General features: G+C 45.7%; 1 protein-coding gene across 1 annotated transcript in view; it reads right to left on the bottom strand.

Annotated features, from left to right (window-relative positions):
• slc4a11 (solute carrier family 4 member 11) overlaps positions 1-17,818 on the bottom strand; it is a gene marked incomplete at both ends in the record, with an annotated part of 170,615 nt that overhangs the window by 128,429 nt on the left and 24,368 nt on the right. Inside the window, one exon of the mRNA XM_084181509.1 lies at positions 2,723-2,766. Within this exon, the coding sequence (XP_084037635.1) occupies positions 2,723-2,766 (44 nt within the window). The remainder of the gene's footprint in view (positions 1-2,722; positions 2,767-17,818) is intronic.

The raw sequence follows: 17,818 nt of genomic DNA, 5'->3' as shown, positions 1-17,818 counted from the left end.
ATTCAAGCTTAACATCCTTGTCATTTATCGCCCACCAGGTTCCCTTGGAGAGTTCATCAATGAGCTTGACGCCTTGATAAGTTCCTTTCCTGAGGATGGCTCACCCCTCACAGTTCTGGGTGACTTTAACCTCCCTACGTCTCCCTTTGACTCATTTCTCTCTGCCTCCTTCTTTCCACTCTTTTCCTCTTTTGACCTCACCCTCTCACCGTCCCCCCCTACTCACAAGGCAGGCAATACGCTTGACCTCATCTTTACTAGATGCTGTTCTTCTACTAATCTCACTGCAACTCCCCTCCAAGTCTCCGACCACTACTTTGTATCCTTTTCTCTCTCGCTCTCCTCCAACACTACTCACTCTGCCCCTACACAGATGGTAATGCGCCGTCGCAACCTTCGCTCTCTCTCTCCCGCTACTCTCTCCTCTTCCATCCTATCATCTCTTCCCTCTGCTCAATCCTTCTCCCTCCAATCTCCTGATTCTGCCTCCTCAACCCTCCTCTCCTCCCTTTCTGCATCTTTTGACTCTATGTCCCCTATCCTCCCGGCCGGCTCGGTCCTCCCCTCCTGCTCCGTGGCTTGACGACTCATTGCGAGCTCACAGAAGAGGGCTCCGGGCAGCCGAACGTAAATGGAGGAAAACTAGACTCCCTGCGGACCTGTCATCTTTTCACTCCCTCCACTCTACATTCTCTTCCTCTGTTTCCGCTGCTAAAGCTCTTTGCCACCTTCTCCTCCCTGCTGAATCCTCCTCCTCCCCCTCCCTCCTCCCTCTATGTGGATGACTTCGTCAACCATTTTGAAAAGAAGGTTGACGTCATCCGATCCTCATTTATTAAGTCAAATGACACCGCTGGTCCTGCTCACACTGCCCTACCCTATGCTTTGACTTGTTTCTCCCCTCTCTCTCCAGATGAAATCTTGCGACTTGTGACGGCCGGCCGCCCAACAACCTGCCCGCTTGACCCTATCCCCTCCTCTCTTCTCCAGACCATTTCCGGAGACCTTCTCCCTTACCTCACCTCGCTCATCAACTCATCCTTGACCACTGGCTATGTCCCTTCCATCTTCAAGAGAGCGAGAGTTGCACCCCACCTCAAAAAAACTACACTCGATCCCTCCGATGTCAACAACTACAAATCCCTCCTTCTTTTCTCTCCAAAACTCTTGAGCGTGCTGTCTCTAGCCAACTCTCCTGCTATCTCTCTCAGAATGACCTTCTTGATCCAAACCAGTCAGGTTTCAAGACTGGTCATTCAACTGAGACTGCTCTTCTCTGTGTCACGGAGGCTCTCCGCACTGCTAAAGCTAACTCTCTCTCCTCTGCTCTTATCCTTCTAGACCTATCCGCTGCCTTTGATACTGTGAACCATCAGATCCTCCTCTCCACCCTCTCCGAGTTGGGCATCTCCAGCGCTGCTCACTCTTGGATTGCATCCTACCTGACAGGTCGCTCCTACCAGGTGGCGTGGCGAGAATCTGTCTCCGCACCACGTGCTCTCACCACTGGTGTCCCCCAGGGCTCAGTTCTAGGCCCTCTCCTGTTCTCTCTATACACCAAGTCACTTGGCTCTGTCATATCCTCACATGGTCTCTCCTATCATTGCTACGCAGATGACACACAATTCATTTCTGATAACCAGGTGGCGAATCGCATCTCTGCATGTCTGGCAGACATATCAGTGTGGATGTCGGATCACCACCTCAAGCTGAACCTCGGCAAGACGGAGCTGCTCTTCCTCCCGGGGAAGGACTGCCCGCTCCATGATCTCGCCATCACGATTGACAACTCCGTTGTGTCCTCCTCCCAGAGTGCAAAGAACCTTGGCGTGTACCTGGACAACACCCTGTCGTTCTCCGCTAACATCAAAGCGGTGACTGACCAGATCCTGCAGGTTCATGCTCTACAACATTCGCAGAGTACGACCCTACCTCACACAGAAAGCGGCACAGGTCCTCATCCAGGCACTTGTCATCTCCCATCTGGATTACTGCAACTCGCTGTTGGCTGGGCTCCCTGCCTGTGCCATTAAGCCCCTACAACTTATCCAGAACGCTGCAGCCCGTCTGGTGTTCAACCTTCCCAAGTTCTCTCATGTCACCCCGCTCCTCCGCACACTCCACTGGCTTCCAGTTGAGGCTCGCATCTACCACAAGACCATGGTGCTTGCCTACGGAGCTGTGAGGGGAACGGCACCTCCTTACCTTCAGGCTCTGATCAGACCCTACACCCAAACGAGGGCACTACGTTCATCCACCTCTGGCCTGCTACCCCCCCTACTTCTACGGAAGCACAGTTCCCGCTCAGCCCAGTCAAAGCTATTCGCTGCTCTGGCACCCCAATGGTAGAACAAGCTCCCCACGATGCCAGGACAGCGGAGTCACTGACCACCTTCCGGAGACACTTCAAACCCTACCTCTTTAAGGAATACCTGGAATAGTATAAAAGTAATCCTTCTACCCCTCCCTCCCCCACCCCCCCATAAAAAAAAAAATGTTGAATGCACAAAAATGTGTCAGTCGCTCTGGACAAAAGCGTCTGCTAAATAATGTAAATGTAAATGTAATGTTGTATTATAGATGTTAATAGTTAAAGACAAATGGTATTATAGATGTCAATAGTTAAAATATTGAACACTGGAATTAGGCCTACTATCCCAGAAGGCATCATATGTTCCATTCCAGAAACTAGGAGGCTTTGAGTAACCATTCGAATCCTTACCTTTCTTGATGTGTTGAGTAGGACACAGCCGGAGCCACCAGTGTCTGGAGATGAAGAACACAGGAACGAGTTACTAATAAAGTATGATCTGGAGTAGTTTGGAGACACTATATACCCAGGTATGTTTCTCTCAAGAACATGGACTGTGTGTCTCTCATTCACAACTATCTATAATGGAAAATGAATTTCTCCTGAGATAGAGGAGTTTTTTTAATCAGTTTACTCTGATTGGTACGTGTCACGGATTCTGCCGAGGCTGCTCCTCCTCCTTGCTCGGGCAGGCTTCGGCGTTCGTCGTCCCCGGAGTACTAGCTGCTACCGATCTATGTTTCGGTGTTTGTCTTGTTTGGTCTTTTTTGCCTCAAATCCAATATGGCATCCAAAATCCAATATGGCTCCCATTCTACCATTTGATGGAGGCTAAATGACATGTAAATATAAAGACTGTTTTGGTGTAAATACATTTGATTCTGAATCCAATATGGCCAACATAATTAGACTCAAACACCTTCACCTGCATATAAATTGCCCTGATTTATTTTGTATTGTGTTATTCTGTTTTTTAAATGGTTTCCTAAGGCTCCTGGTATAACTAGCACTATGAGTGGCACTGCCATGCCTCTGTTGTGTTTGAATAGCTGAAGCAAACTAGCTTTTCAATGTGTTCATGTTTTTCACGACACAAGCACATAGCAGTGTAACCAAGTTCCAGTAAAACAACCTGTAATAATACAGTCAGTTACTCTAGCAGTGGATATGTTCAGCTCTAACATTACCCCTCTTTTACCCACTGAAACTAGTGGACAAGGTTGATTGAACGTCTTTGAGGTGACCAGGACATGAGTTTGTCCTAACAGGGAGGAGACAAAGTAGCCAGTAGTGGTTGTCCTTCTGGGGCCTGACCAGGTTGCACAGCTAACTGGTAATTCTGGGCAAGCTGCAGCGACAAGGGCAGTGTCCTTCCTGTATGACTGGCAGGGTATTGGGGCTGGGTGGGGAGCAGTTGCCATGTCTACGACAGTTGGGTGCAGGTACTCAGCAGATGCAGCTTGCATTCCAACGAGACCCATTGACTAACTGGAATGTTATCTCAGCCTGAATGATGCTGGGGATACTCCAGTAGTGGAATGGTTGGGTGTCTGGTTATGAAGGACAGTCTGTGAAAGGACTGTCACAAACAGACCTGCTCTTAGATCTTTACAACGCCTAATTGACCTGTGGGTGGAGGTTTTTACATTAAATGTGGCAAAAAGTCCTGCAGGTCACGTCCTATATATTCCTTTGGGAGTCGGGTACAATGATTATTTGGCCAATATTTACTGTGGGTAGTTGGCTGTGATTACGGTCTGGGACAGGCCCAGCAGGAGATGTGGAGAGAGACAGAACCTGTGAGGGTGACCTCAGGTGACCTAGAGGTCAGTTAGAGTGTAGCTAGGTCCTAGACTATGACTAAGAAGCGTTGGTTGTGAGGGACGGAGAACAGCTCCACACACATTTACATCTGAAGATGGTCCCTGGACTTTGATGGACAGTGAAGGGCTTGCAGAGGAGGTGGAGCTGGTCAACCATGGTGCACAAAGAGCACTCTCTCCCAGTCAATCCCCAGCAGAGGAGGTGGAGCTGGTCAACCATGGTGCACAAAGAGTACTCTCTCCCAGTCAATCCCCAGCAGAGGAGGTGGAACTGGTCAACCATGGTGCACAAAGAGCACTCTCTCCCAGTCAATCCCCAGCAGAGGAGGTGGAGCTGGTCAACCATGGTGCACAAAGAGCACTCTCTCCCAGTCAATCCCCAGCAGAGGAGATGGAGCTGGTCAAGCATGGTACACAAAGAGCACTCTCTCCCAGTCAATCCCCAGCAGAGGAGGTGGAGCTGGTCAACCATGGTGCACAAAGAGCACTCTCTCCCAGTCAATCCCCAGCAGAGGAGGTGGAGCTGGTCAACCATGGTGCACAAAGAGCACTCTCTCCCAGTCAATCCCCAGCCACCATACATAATCACATACAGCATCGTTGTTTAAGAACAGTTTCCCAGACCAATGCATGAGTCACCCCAGCATGAAAGCGCATTCTTCACATGCGAGTCCAGTTCAGGTGTCACATGGGCTGGCCCTCTATGGGTGATAGCAAAATACCCTATTTATCCAGAAGTATGTGGACACCTTTCCAATTAGTGGCTTGGGTTATTCAGACTCACCCGTTGCTGACAGGTGTATAAAATGGAGCACACAGCCATGCAGTCTCCATAGACAAACACTGGCAGTAAAATGGCCTTACTGGGCTGTCCTCTGCTCTATGGACATGTTAGGGTATGTCTCCGCAGTGACCTCTTGACCTGTCCGTCAGCACCTTTGACCCAGCCCACCTGGCCCCAGGCCAATCGGCAAGTGGGGCCGGGACAACTATAAAGCATTGTTCCACCCTTACCGTTCCTTAGTGCAGAGTTCTTCCATGAGTGATGTGGATACTTTCAGTCAAGTGTATTCCACTGTAGCTGAAGAGTGCATACTGGACTACAAACTCTGGAATTAGCCAATACATTCTCTATTATAGTGTTGATACAATGTTATCATTTTGTTACAATTACTGGCTCTTTATAGGAAACCGCTACTGCAGGCTCTGTTGTGTGCTGTTCATATTGTTAGTGATGATCTGTCAGTTTCCCATGACATCTCATGCTCTTAGAGTTTGAGTCTTTCCATGTGAAAATGTATGCACTCACTACTGTAAGTCGCTCTGGATAAGAGCATCTGCTAAATGACTAAAAATGTAAATGGTATCCCCATATCATAGGATACTATGTGACCTTAGATGGCGGTTGTGTTTTGTAGTCTCAAACCGCTAAAAGACTACAAATAGAAGGTGCAGTTAATCACTTCCTGTTATCGGTATTACTTCTAGTTTCTGGTTAATTTCCTTGGGAGCATGCTAGTGTCATTAGCATGGTTAGCATGCTAACTCCACATTGTACATTGTGTGTTCTGTTTGCCTAACTGCATTGCTAGCACCGTTAGCATGACTACCATGCTAACTTGCCACTGTAAATGTAGTGTGTATTGGTTATGTATTAACTGTAGCCTTTGTGTGCCTATGCTATTAGCCTATTAGCCTAATGCTATGCCTTATACTGCACTTTATATGCCATTTATACAATATTTACTGTTATTTATCTACTGGTTACTGCCAACATTACACTGCTAATTGCTAATGTAGCCATCTGTATTGTTTTAGAAATAGTGATATTTGGGAGATGATTTCCTTTTCAAATAACTGAAAGTGAGAGGTTGTAATCTGAATAAAGGGAAAAAGGCCATTCTTGAACATTGGGTGAGACAATCTTACTAATTTGCTAGAGAACCAGTTCGGATTTAAGTATAACTTTTGTATGACTGAAGCTTTTAGTGATAGGTCTAATGCTTTCATATTTAATAATTTCTGTCCTCCAAATTCATATTCATTATATAAATAGGCCCGTTTAATTTTGTCTGGCTTGCCGTTCCAAATAAAATGGAATATCTTTTTCTCATATAATTTTAAAAAACTGTTCGCTAGGCGTAGGCAAGACCATAAGAAAATAGGTAAACTGGGATAATACTAAAGAGTTAAACAGGGTGATTTTTCCACAAATTGACAGGTATTTACCTTTCCATGGTAGCAAGATCTTATCTATTTTTGCTAACTTTCTATTAAAATGTATTGGAGTGAGATCCTTTATTTCATTTGGGATATGTATTCCGAGTATATCCACATCACCATCAGACCATTTTATTGGTAAACTACATGGTAATGTATACATTTTATTTTTTAGTGATCCAATACGTAATATAGTACATTTATCATAATTTGGTTGTAATCCAGAGAGGTTAGAAAATGTATCTAGATCCTCTATGAGGCTGTGGAGGGATTCAAGTTGTGGATTTAAAAGAAAACATGAATCATCAGTGTACAATGACACCTTCGTTTTTAAGCCCTGGATTTCTAATCCCTTGATATTATTGTTGGATCTGATTTTAATAGCTAACATCTCGATGGCAATAATAAATAGATATCCCGATAGTGGACAACCTTGTTTCACTCCTATTGACAGTTTAAAACTTTCTGAGAAATAGCCATTATTTACTATTTTACACCTAGGGTTACTATACATGATTTTAACCCATTTTATAAGAGATTCTCCAAAATTGAAATGCTCCAGGCATTTATATATAAACCCCAGTCGTACTTTATCAAATGCCTTTTCGAAGTCTGCTATTAATAGCAGGCCTGGTTTCCCAGATTTTTCATAGTGTTCTATTGTTTCCAGTACTTGTCCAAACCTGTCTGATTAGAATGAATAATGTCCAACAATACCTTTTTAATTCTATGAGCTATACATTTTGCTAGAATTTTTGCAACACAACACTGAAGTGTAAGGGGCCTCCAAGGTAATTTAGTTTGTCGAGGTAATTTAGATAATATGTACATGTGGGTAGAGGTAAAGTGACTATGCATTGATAATAAACAGAGAGTAACAGCAGCGTAAAAAGGGGGGGAGACAATGCAAATAGTCTGGGTAGCCATTTGATTAGCTGTTTAGGAGTCTTATGGCTTGGGGATAGAAGCTGTTAAGAAGTATTTTGGACCTAGACTTGGCGCTCCGGTACAGCTTGATGTGCGGTAAATGCCAAACGTCCTGCACGGTGTTGGGCTGTAAGCACAACCCCCACCTGTGGACGTTGGGCCCTCATAGCACCCTCATGGAGTCTGTTTCTGACCGTTTGAGCAGACACATTCACATTTGTGGCCTGCTGGAGGTCATTTTGCAGGGCTCTGGCAGTGCTCCTCCTTGCACAAAGGCGGAGCTAGCAGTCCTGCTGCTGGGTTGTTGCCCTCCTTCGGCCTCCTCCACGTCTCCTGATGTACTGGCCTGTCTCCTGGTAGCGCCTCCATGCTCTTGACACTACGCTGACAGACACAGCAAACCTTCTTGCCACAGCTTGCATTGATGTGCCATCCTGGATGAGCTGCACTACCTGAGCCACTTGTGTGGGTTGTAGACTCCGTCTCATGCTACCACTAGAGTGAAAGCACCGCCAGCATTCAAAAGTGACCAAAACATCAGCCAGGAAGCATAGGAACTGAGAAGTGGTCTGTGGTCACCACCTGCAGAACCACTCCTTTATTGGGGGTGTCTTGCTAATTGCCTATAATTTCCACCTGTTGTCTATTCCATTTGCACAACAGCATGTGACATTTATTGTCAATCAGTGTTGCTTCCTAAGTGGACAGTTTGATTTCACAGAAGTGTGATTGACTTGGAGTTACATTGTGTTGTTTAAGTGTTCCCTTAATTTTTTTGAGCAGTGTATGATACTACACTATAATACACACTATATGATAAGGTACCTGGGACTAAACACCTCCCTCTGCAACTGGATCCTGGACTTCCTGACGGGCCGCCCCCAGGTGGTAAGGGTGGGTAACAACACATCCGTCACGCTGATCCTCAACACGGGGGCCCCTCAGGGGTGCGTGCTCAGTCCCCTCCTGTACTCTCTGTTCACCCATGACTGCATGGCCAGGCACGACTCCAACACCATCATTAAGTTTGCTGACGACACAACAGTTGTAGGCCTGATCACCGACAACGACGAGACAGCCTATAGAGCGGAGGTCAGAGACCTGGCCTTGTGGTGCCAGGACAACAACCTCTCCCTCAATGTGATCAAGACAAAGGAGATGATTGTGGACTACAGGAAAAAGAAGAGGACCGAGCACGCCCCCATTCTCATCGACGGGGCTGTAGTGGAACAGGTTGAGAGCTTCAAGTTCCTTGGTGTCCACATCACCAACGAACTAACATGGTCCAAACACACAATGACAGTTGTGAAGAGGGCACGACAAAGCCTATTCCCCCTAAGGAGACTGAAAAGATTTGGCATGGGTCCTCAGATCCTCAAAAGGTTCTACAGCTGCACCATCGAGAGCATCCTGACTGGTTGCATCACCGCCTGGTATGGCAACTGCTCGGCCTCCAACCGCAAGGCACTACAGACGGTAGTGTGTACGGCCCAGTACATCACTGGGGCCAAGCTTCCTGCCATCCAGGACCTCTCTACCACGCGGTGTCAGAGGAAGGCCCAAATAATTGTCAGACTCCAGTCACCCTAGTCATAGACTGTTCTCTCTGCTACCGCACAGCAAGCGGTACCAGAGCGCCAAGTCTAGGTCCAAAAGGCAATCTCTCCCTATCCCAGTCTGCTGTCCCCACTTGCTTCAAGATGTCCACTATTGTTCCTGTACCCAAGAATGCAAAGGTAACTGAACTAAATGACTATCGCCCCATAGCACTCACTTCTGTCATCATGAAGTGCTTTGAGAGGCTAGTTAAGGATCATATCACATCTACCTTACCTGACACCCAAGACCCACTTCAATTTGCTTACCGCCCCAATAGATCCACAAAAGATGCAAACACCATCGCACTGCACACTGCCCTATCCCATCTGGACAAGAGGAATACCTACGTCAGAATGCTGTTCATTGACTATAGCTCAGCCTTCAACACCATAGTACCCTCCAAGCTCATCATTAAGCTCGGGGCCCTGGGTCGGAACCCCGCCCTGTGCAACTGGGTCCTGGACTTCCTGACGGGCTGCCGCCAGGAGGTGAAGGTAGGAAACAACACCTCCACTACGCTGATCCTCAACACACGGGCCCCACAAGGGTGCGAGCTCAGCCCCCTCCTGTACTCCCTGTTCACCCATGACTGCGTGGACATGCACACCTCCAACTCAATCATCAAGTTTGCAGACGACACAACAGTAGTAGGCCTGATTACCAACAATGACGAGAAGAGGTGAGGGCCCTGGGAGTGTGGTGCCAGGAAAATAACCTCTCACTCAACAAAATGAAGGAGCTGATCGTGAATTTCAGGAAATAGCGGAGGGAGCACACCCTATCCACATCTACGGGACCACAGTGGAGAGGGTGGAAAGCTTCAAGTTCCTCGGCGTACATATCACTGACAAACTGAAATGGTCCATCCACACAGACAGTGTGGTTAAGAAGGCACATTGCCTGCCCTCCAGGACACCTACAGCATCCAATGTCACAGGAAGGCCAAAAAGACAATCAAGGACATCAAACACCCGAGCCACGGCCTGTTCACCCTGCTATCATTCAGAAGGCAAGGTCAGTACAGGTGCATCAAAGCTGGGACCGAGAGACTGAAAAACAGCTTCTATCTCAAGGCCATCAGACTGTTAAATAGCCATCGCTAGCCGGCTACCACCCGGTTACTCAACCCCGTACCTTAGAGGCTGCTGCCCTATGTACATAGACATGGAATCACTGGCCACTTTAATAATGGAACGCTAGTCGGATCACCACCTCAAGCTGAACCTCGGCAAGATGGAGCTGCTCTTCCTCCCAGGAAAGGACTGCCGCTCCATGATCTCCCCATCACGGTTGACAACTCCAATGTGTCCTCCTCCCAGAGTGCAAAGAACCTTGGCGTGACCCTGGACAACACCCTGTTGTTCTCCGCTGGGATGAGAGGAGGAGATCCTACTATATTACTGTAGGATGTGAGGAGGAGGATCAACTACATTACTGTGGGATGAGAGGAGGAGGTTCCACTATATTACTGTAGGATGAGAGGAGGAGGTTCCACTATATTACTGTAGGATTGAGGAGGTTCCACTTTATTACTGTATGATGAGAGGAGGATGTTCCACTATATTACTGTAGGATGAGAGGAGGTTCCACTATATTACTGTAGGATGTGTGGAGGAGGTTCCACTATATTACTGTAGGATTGAGAGGAGGTTCCACTATATTACTGTATGATGAGAGGAGGAGGTTCCACTATATTACTGTAGGATGTGTGGAGGAGGTTCCACTATATTACTGTAGGATGAGAGGATGAGGTTCCACTATATGACTGTCGGATGAGAGGAGGAGGTTCCACTATATTACTGTATGCTGAGAGGAGGTTCCACTATATTACTGTATGCTGAGAGGAGGAGGTTCCACTATATTACTGTATGCTGAGAGGAGGAGGTTCCACTATATTACTGTATGCTGAGAGGAGGTTCCACTATATTACTGTGGGATGTGTGGAGGAGGTTCCACTATATTACTGTGGGATGTGTGGAGGAGGTTCCACTATTTTACTGTATAATGAGAGGAGGTTCCACTATATTACTGTAGGCTGAGAGGAGGTTCCACTATATTACTGTCGGATGTGAGGAGGAGGTTCCACTATATTACTGTAGAATGTGTGGAGGAGGTTCCACTATATTACTGTAGGCTGGATGAGGAGGTTCCACTATATTACTGTAGGCTGAGAGGAGGTTCCACTATATTACTGTCGGATGTGAGGAGGAGGTTCCACTATATTACTGTAGGATGTGTGGAGGAGGTTCCACTATATTACTGTATGATGAGAGGAGGAGGTTCCACTATATTACTGTAGGATTGAGAGGAGGTTCCACTATATTACTGTAGGATGAGAGGTGGAGGTTCCACTATATTACTGTCGAATGAGAGGAGGAGGTTCCACTATATTACTGTAGGATGTGTGGAGGAGGTTCCACTATATTACTGTAGGATGAGAGGAGGAGGTTCCACTATATTACTGTAGAATGTGAGGAGAAGGTTCCACTATATTACTGTAGGATGAGAGGAGGTTCCACTATATTACTGTGGGATGTGTGGAGGAGGTTCCACTATATTACTGTAGGATGAGAGGAGGATGTTCCACTATATTACTGTAGAATGTGAGGAGAAGGTTCCACTATATTACTGTAGGATGTGAGGAGGTTCCACTATATTACTGTAGGATGTGTGGAGGAGGTTCCACCATATTACTGTAGGATGAGAGGAGGAGGTTCCACTATATTACTGTAGGATGTGAGGAGAAGGTTCCACTATATTACTGTATGCTGAGAGGAGGTTCCACTATATTACTGTGGGATGAGAGGAGGAGGTTCCACTATATTACTGTAGGATTGAGAGGAGGTTCCACTACATTACTGTAGGATGTGAGGAGGAGGTTCCACTACATTACTGTAGGATGTGAGGAGGAGGTTCCACTACATTACTGTAGGATGAGAGGAGGAGGTTCCACTATATTACTGTAGGATGAGAGGAGGAGGTTCCACTATATTACTGTAGGACTGAGAGGAGGTTCCACTATATTACTGTATGATGAGAGGAGGAGGTTCCACTATATTACTGTATGATGAGAGGAGAGGTTCCACTATATTACTGTAGGATGAGAGGAGGAGGTTCCACTATATTACTGTAGGATGAGAGGAGGAGGTTCCACTATATTACTGTGGGATGAGAGGAGGAGATCCTACTATATTACTGTAGGATGTGAGGAGGAGGTTCCACTACATTACTGTGGGATGAGAGGAGGAGGTTCCACTATATTACTGTAGGATGAGAGGAGGAGGTTCCACTATATTACTGTAGGATTGAGAGGAGGTTCCACTTTATTACTGTATGATGAGAGGAGGATGTTCCACTATATTACTGTAGGATGAGAGGAGGAGGTTCCACTATATTACTGTAGGATGTGTGGAGGAGGTTCCACTATATTACTGTAGGATTGAGAGGAGGTTCCACTATATTACTGTATGATGAGAGGAGGAGGTTCCACTATATTACTGTATGATGAGAGGAGGAGGTTCCACTATATTACTGTAGGATGTGTGGAGGAGGTTCCACTATATTACTGTATGCTGAGAGGAGGTTCCACTATATTACTGTATGCTGAGAGGAGGAGGTTCCACTATATTACTGTATGATGAGAGGAGGAGGTTCCACTATATGACTGTCGGATGAGAGGAGGAGGTTCCACTATATTACTGTATGCTGAGAGGAGGTTCCACTATATTACTGTATGCTGAGAGGAGGAGGTTCCACTATATTACTGTATGCTGAGAGGAGGTTCCACTATATTACTGTGGGATGTGTGGAGGAGGTTCCACTATATTACTGTGGGATGTGTGGAGGAGGCTCCACTATTTTACTGTATGATGAGAGGAGGTTCCACTATATTACTGTAGGCTGAGAGGAGGTTCCACTATATTACTGTCGGATGTGAGGAGGAGGTTCCACTATATTACTGTAGAATGTGTGGAGGAGGTTCCACTATATTACTGTAGGCTGAGATGAGGAGGTTCCACTATATTACTGTAGGCTGAGAGGAGGTTCCACTATATTACTGTCGGATGTGAGGAGGAGGTTCCACTACATTACTGTAGTATGTGAGGAGGAGGTTCCACTACATTACTGTGGGATGAGAGGAGGAGGTTCCACTATATTACTGTAGCATGAGAGGAGGAGGTTCCACTATATTACTGTAGGATTGAGAGGAGGTTCCACTATATTACTGTATGATGAGAGGAGGAGGTTCCACTATATTACTGTAGGATGAGAGGAGGAGGTTCCACTATATTACTGTAGGATGAGAGGAGGAGGTTCCACTATATTACTGTATGCTAAGAGGAGGTTCCACTATATTACTGTGGGATGAGAGGAGGAGGTTCCACTATATTACTGTAGCATGTGAGGAGGAGGTTCCACTACATTACTGTGGGATGAGAGGAGGAGGTTCCACTATATTACTGTAGGATGAGAGGAGGTTCCACTATATTACTGTAGGATTGAGAGGAGGTTCCACTTTATTACTGTATGATGAGAGGAGGAGGTTCCACTATATTACTGTATGATGAGAGGAAGAGGTTCCACTATATTACTGTAGGATGTGTGGAGGAGGTTCCACTATATTACTGTAGGATGAGAGGAGGAGGTTCCACTATATTACTGTAGGATGTGAGAAGGTTCCACTATATTACTGTAGGATGTGAGGCGGTTCCACTATATTACTGTAGGATGTGTGGAGGAGGTTCCACTATATTACTGTATGCTGAGAGGAGGTTCCACTATATTACTGTGGGATGAGAGGAGGTGTTTCCACTATATTACTGTAGGATTGAGAGGAGGTTCCACTATATTCACTGTATGATGAGAGGAGGAGGTTCCACTATATTACTGTAGGCTGAGAGGAGGTTCCACTATATTACTGTCGGATGTGAGGAGGAGGTTCCACTATATTACTGTAGAATGTGTGGAGGAGGTTACACTATATTACTGTAGGCTGAGATGAGGAGGTTCCACTATATTACTGTAGGCTGAGAGGAGGTTCCACTATATTACTGTCGGATGTGAGGAGGTTCCACTATATTACTGTAGGATGTGTTGAGGAGGTTCCACTATATTACTGTATGATGAGAGGAGGAGGTTCCACTATATTACTGTAGGATTGAGAGGAGGTTCCACTATATTACTGTAGGATGAGAGGTGGAGGTTCCACTATATTACTGTCGAATGAGAGGAGGAGGTTCCACTATATTACTGTAGGATGTGTGGAGGAGGTTCCACTATATTACTGTAGGATGAGAGGAGGAGGTTCCACTATATTACTGTAGAATGTGAGGAGAAGGTTCCACTATATTACTGTAGGATGTGAGGAGGTTCCACTATATTACTGTAGGATGTGTGGAGGAGGTTCCACTATATTACTGTAGGTTGAGAGGAGGAGGTTCCACTATATTACTGTGGGATGAGAGGAGGAGGTTCCACTATATTACTGTAGCATGTGAGGAGGAGGTTCCACTACATTACTGTGGGATGAGAGGAGGAGATTCCACTATATTACTGTAGGATGAGAGGAGGAGGTTCCACTATATTACTGTAGGATTGAGAGGAGGTTCCACTTTATTACTGTATGATGAGAGGAGGAGGTTCCACTATATTACTGTATGATGAGAGGAGGAGGTTCCACTATATTACTGTAGGATGTGAGAAGGTTCCACTATATTACTGTAGGATGTGAGGAGGTTCCACTATATTACTGTAGGATGTGTGGAGGAGGTTCCACTATATTACTGTATGCTGAGAGGAGGTTCCACTATATTACTGTGGGATGAGAGGAGGTGTTTCCACTATATTACTGTAGGATTGAGAGGAGGTTCCACTATATTACTGTATGATGAGAGGAGGAGGTTCCACTATATTACTGTAGGATGTGAGGAGGAGGTTCCACTACATTACTGTGGGATGAGATGAGGAGGTTCCACTATATTACTGTGGGATGAGAGGAGGTTCCACTACATTACTGTAGGATGAGAGGAGGAGGTTCCACTATATTACTGTAGGATGAGAGGAGGAGGTTCCACTATATTACTGTAGGATGAGAGGAGGGGGTTCCACTATATTACTGTGGGATGAAAGGAGGTTCCACTATATTACTGTAGGATGAGAGGAGGGGGTTCCACTATATTACTGTAGGATGTGAGGAGGAGGTTCCACTATATTACTGTAGGATGTGTGGAGTAGGTTCCACTATATTACTGTAGGATTGAGGAGAAGGTTCCACTATATTACTGTAGAATGTGTGGAGGAGGTTCCACTATATTACTGTAGGATGTGAGGAGGAGGTTCCACTATATTACTGTATGCTGAGAGGAGGTTCCACTATATTACTGTAGGATGTGAGGAGGAGGTTCCACTACATTACTGTAGGATGAGAGGAGGAGGTTCCACTATATTACTGTAGGATTGAGGAGAAGGTTCCACTATATTACTGTAGGATGTGTGGAGGAGGTTCCACTATATTACTGTAGGATGTGAGGAGGAGGTTCCACTATATTACTGTATGCTGAGAGGAGGTTCCACTATATTACTGTGGGATGAGAGGAGGAGGTTCCACTATATTACTGTAGGATTGAGAGGAGGTTCCACTATATTACTGTAGGATGTGAGGAGGAGGTTCCACTATATTACTGTGGGATGAGAGGAGGAGGTTCCACTATATTACTGTGGGATGAGAGGAGGAGGTTCCACTATATTACTGTGGGATGAGAGGAGGTTCCACTATATTACTGTCGGATGAGAGGAGGAGGTTCCACTATATTACTGTAGAATGAGAGGAGGAGGTTCCACTATATGACTCTAGGATGAGAGGAGGAGGTTCCACTATATTACTGTCGGATGTGTGGAGGTTCCACTAAATTACTGTAGGATGTGTGGAGGAGGTTCCACTTAATTACTGTATGCGAAGAGGAGAAGGTTCCACTATATTACTGTAGGATGTGAGGAGGAGGTTCCACTATATTACTGTATGCTGAGAGGAGGTTCCACTATATTACTGTAGGATGAGAGGAGGAGATTCCACTATATTACTGTATGCTGAGAGGAGGTTCCACTATATTACTGTAGGATGAGAGGAGGAGGTTCCACTATATTACTGTAGGATGAGAGGAGGAGATTCCACTATATTACTGTATGCTGAGAGGAGGTTCCACTATATTACTGTAGGATGAGAGGAGGAGGTTCCACTATATTACTGTAGGATGAGAGGAGGAGATTCCACTATATTACTGTCGAATGAGAGGAGGAGGTTCCACTATATTACTGTAGGATGAGAGGAGGAGGTTCCACTATATTACTGTCGAATGAGAGGAGGAGGTTCCACTATATTACTGTAGGATTGAGGAGAAGGTTCCACTATATTACTGTAGGATGTGTGGAGGAGGTTCCACTATATTACTGTAGGATGTGAGGAGGAGGTTCCACTATATTACTGTATGCTGAGAGGAGGTTCCACTATATTACTGTGGGATGAGAGGAGGAGGTTCCACTATATTACTGTAGGATTGAGAGGAGGTTCCACTATATTACTGTAGGATGTGAGGAGGAGGTTCCACTATATTACTGTGGGATGAGAGGAGGAGGTTCCACTATATTACTGTGGGATGAGAGGAGGAGGTTCCACTATATTACTGTGGGATGAGAGGAGGAGGTTCCACTATATTACTGTGGGATGAGAGGAGGTTCCACTATATTACTGTCGGATGAGAGGAGGAGGTTCCACTATATTACTGTAGAATGAGAGGAGGAGGTTCCACTATATGACTCTAGGATGAGAGGAGGAGGTTCCACTATATTACTGTCGGATGTGTGGAGGTTCCACTATATTACTGTAGGATGTGTGGAGGAGGTTCCACTTAATTACTGTATGCGAAGAGGAGAAGGTTCCACTATATTACTGTAGGATGTGAGGAGGAGGTTCCACTATATTACTGTATGCTGAGAGGAGGTTCCACTATATTACTGTAGGATGAGAGGAGGAGATTCCACTATATTACTGTATGCTGAGAGGAGGTTCCACTATATTACTGTAGGATGAGAGGAGGAGGTTCCACTATATTACTGTAGGATGAGAGGAGGAGATTCCACTATATTACTGTATGCTGAGAGGAGGTTCCACTATATTACTGTAGGATGAGAGGAGGAGGTTCCACTATATTACTGTAGGATGAGAGGAGGAGATTCCACTATATTACTGTAGGATGAGAGGAGGAGGTTCCACTATATTACTGTCGAATGAGAGGAGGAGGTTCCACTATATTACTGTAGGATGTGTGGAGGAGGTTCCACTATATTACTGTAGGATGAGAGGAGGAGGTTCCATTATATTACTGTAGGATATGAGGAGGAGGAGGTTCCACTATATTACTGTCGGATGAGAGGAGGAGGTTCAACTATATTACTGTAGGATGAGAGGAGGAGTTTCCACTATATTACTGTAGAATGAGAGGAGGTTCCACTATATTTCTGTATGCTGAGAGGAGGTTCCACTATATTACTGTAGGATGAGAGGAGGAGGTTCCACTATATTACTGTATGCTGAGAGGAGGTTCCACTATATTACTGTAGGATGAGAGGAGGAGGTTCCACTATATTACTGTAGTATGTGAGGAGGAGGTTCCACTATATTACTGTATGCTGAGAGGAGGTTCCACTATATTACTGTAGGATGAGAGGAGGAGATTCCACTATATTACTGTAGGATGAGAGGAGGAGGTTCCACTATTACTGTAGAATGAGAGGAGGAGGTTCCACTATATTACTGTAGGATGAGAGGAGGAGGTTCCACTATATTACTGTAGGATTGAGGAGAAGGTTCCACTATATTACTGTAGGATGTGTGGAGGAGGTTCCACTATATTACTGTAGGATGTGAGGAGGAGGTTCCACT

Source organism: Coregonus lavaretus (genome assembly GCF_964263955.1).
Source record: "Coregonus lavaretus genome assembly, chromosome: 18".
NCBI lineage: Eukaryota > Metazoa > Chordata > Actinopteri > Salmoniformes > Salmonidae > Coregonus > Coregonus lavaretus.
Note: the sequence above shows the minus strand (reverse complement) of the source record. Positions and strands in the feature narration are given on the sequence as shown.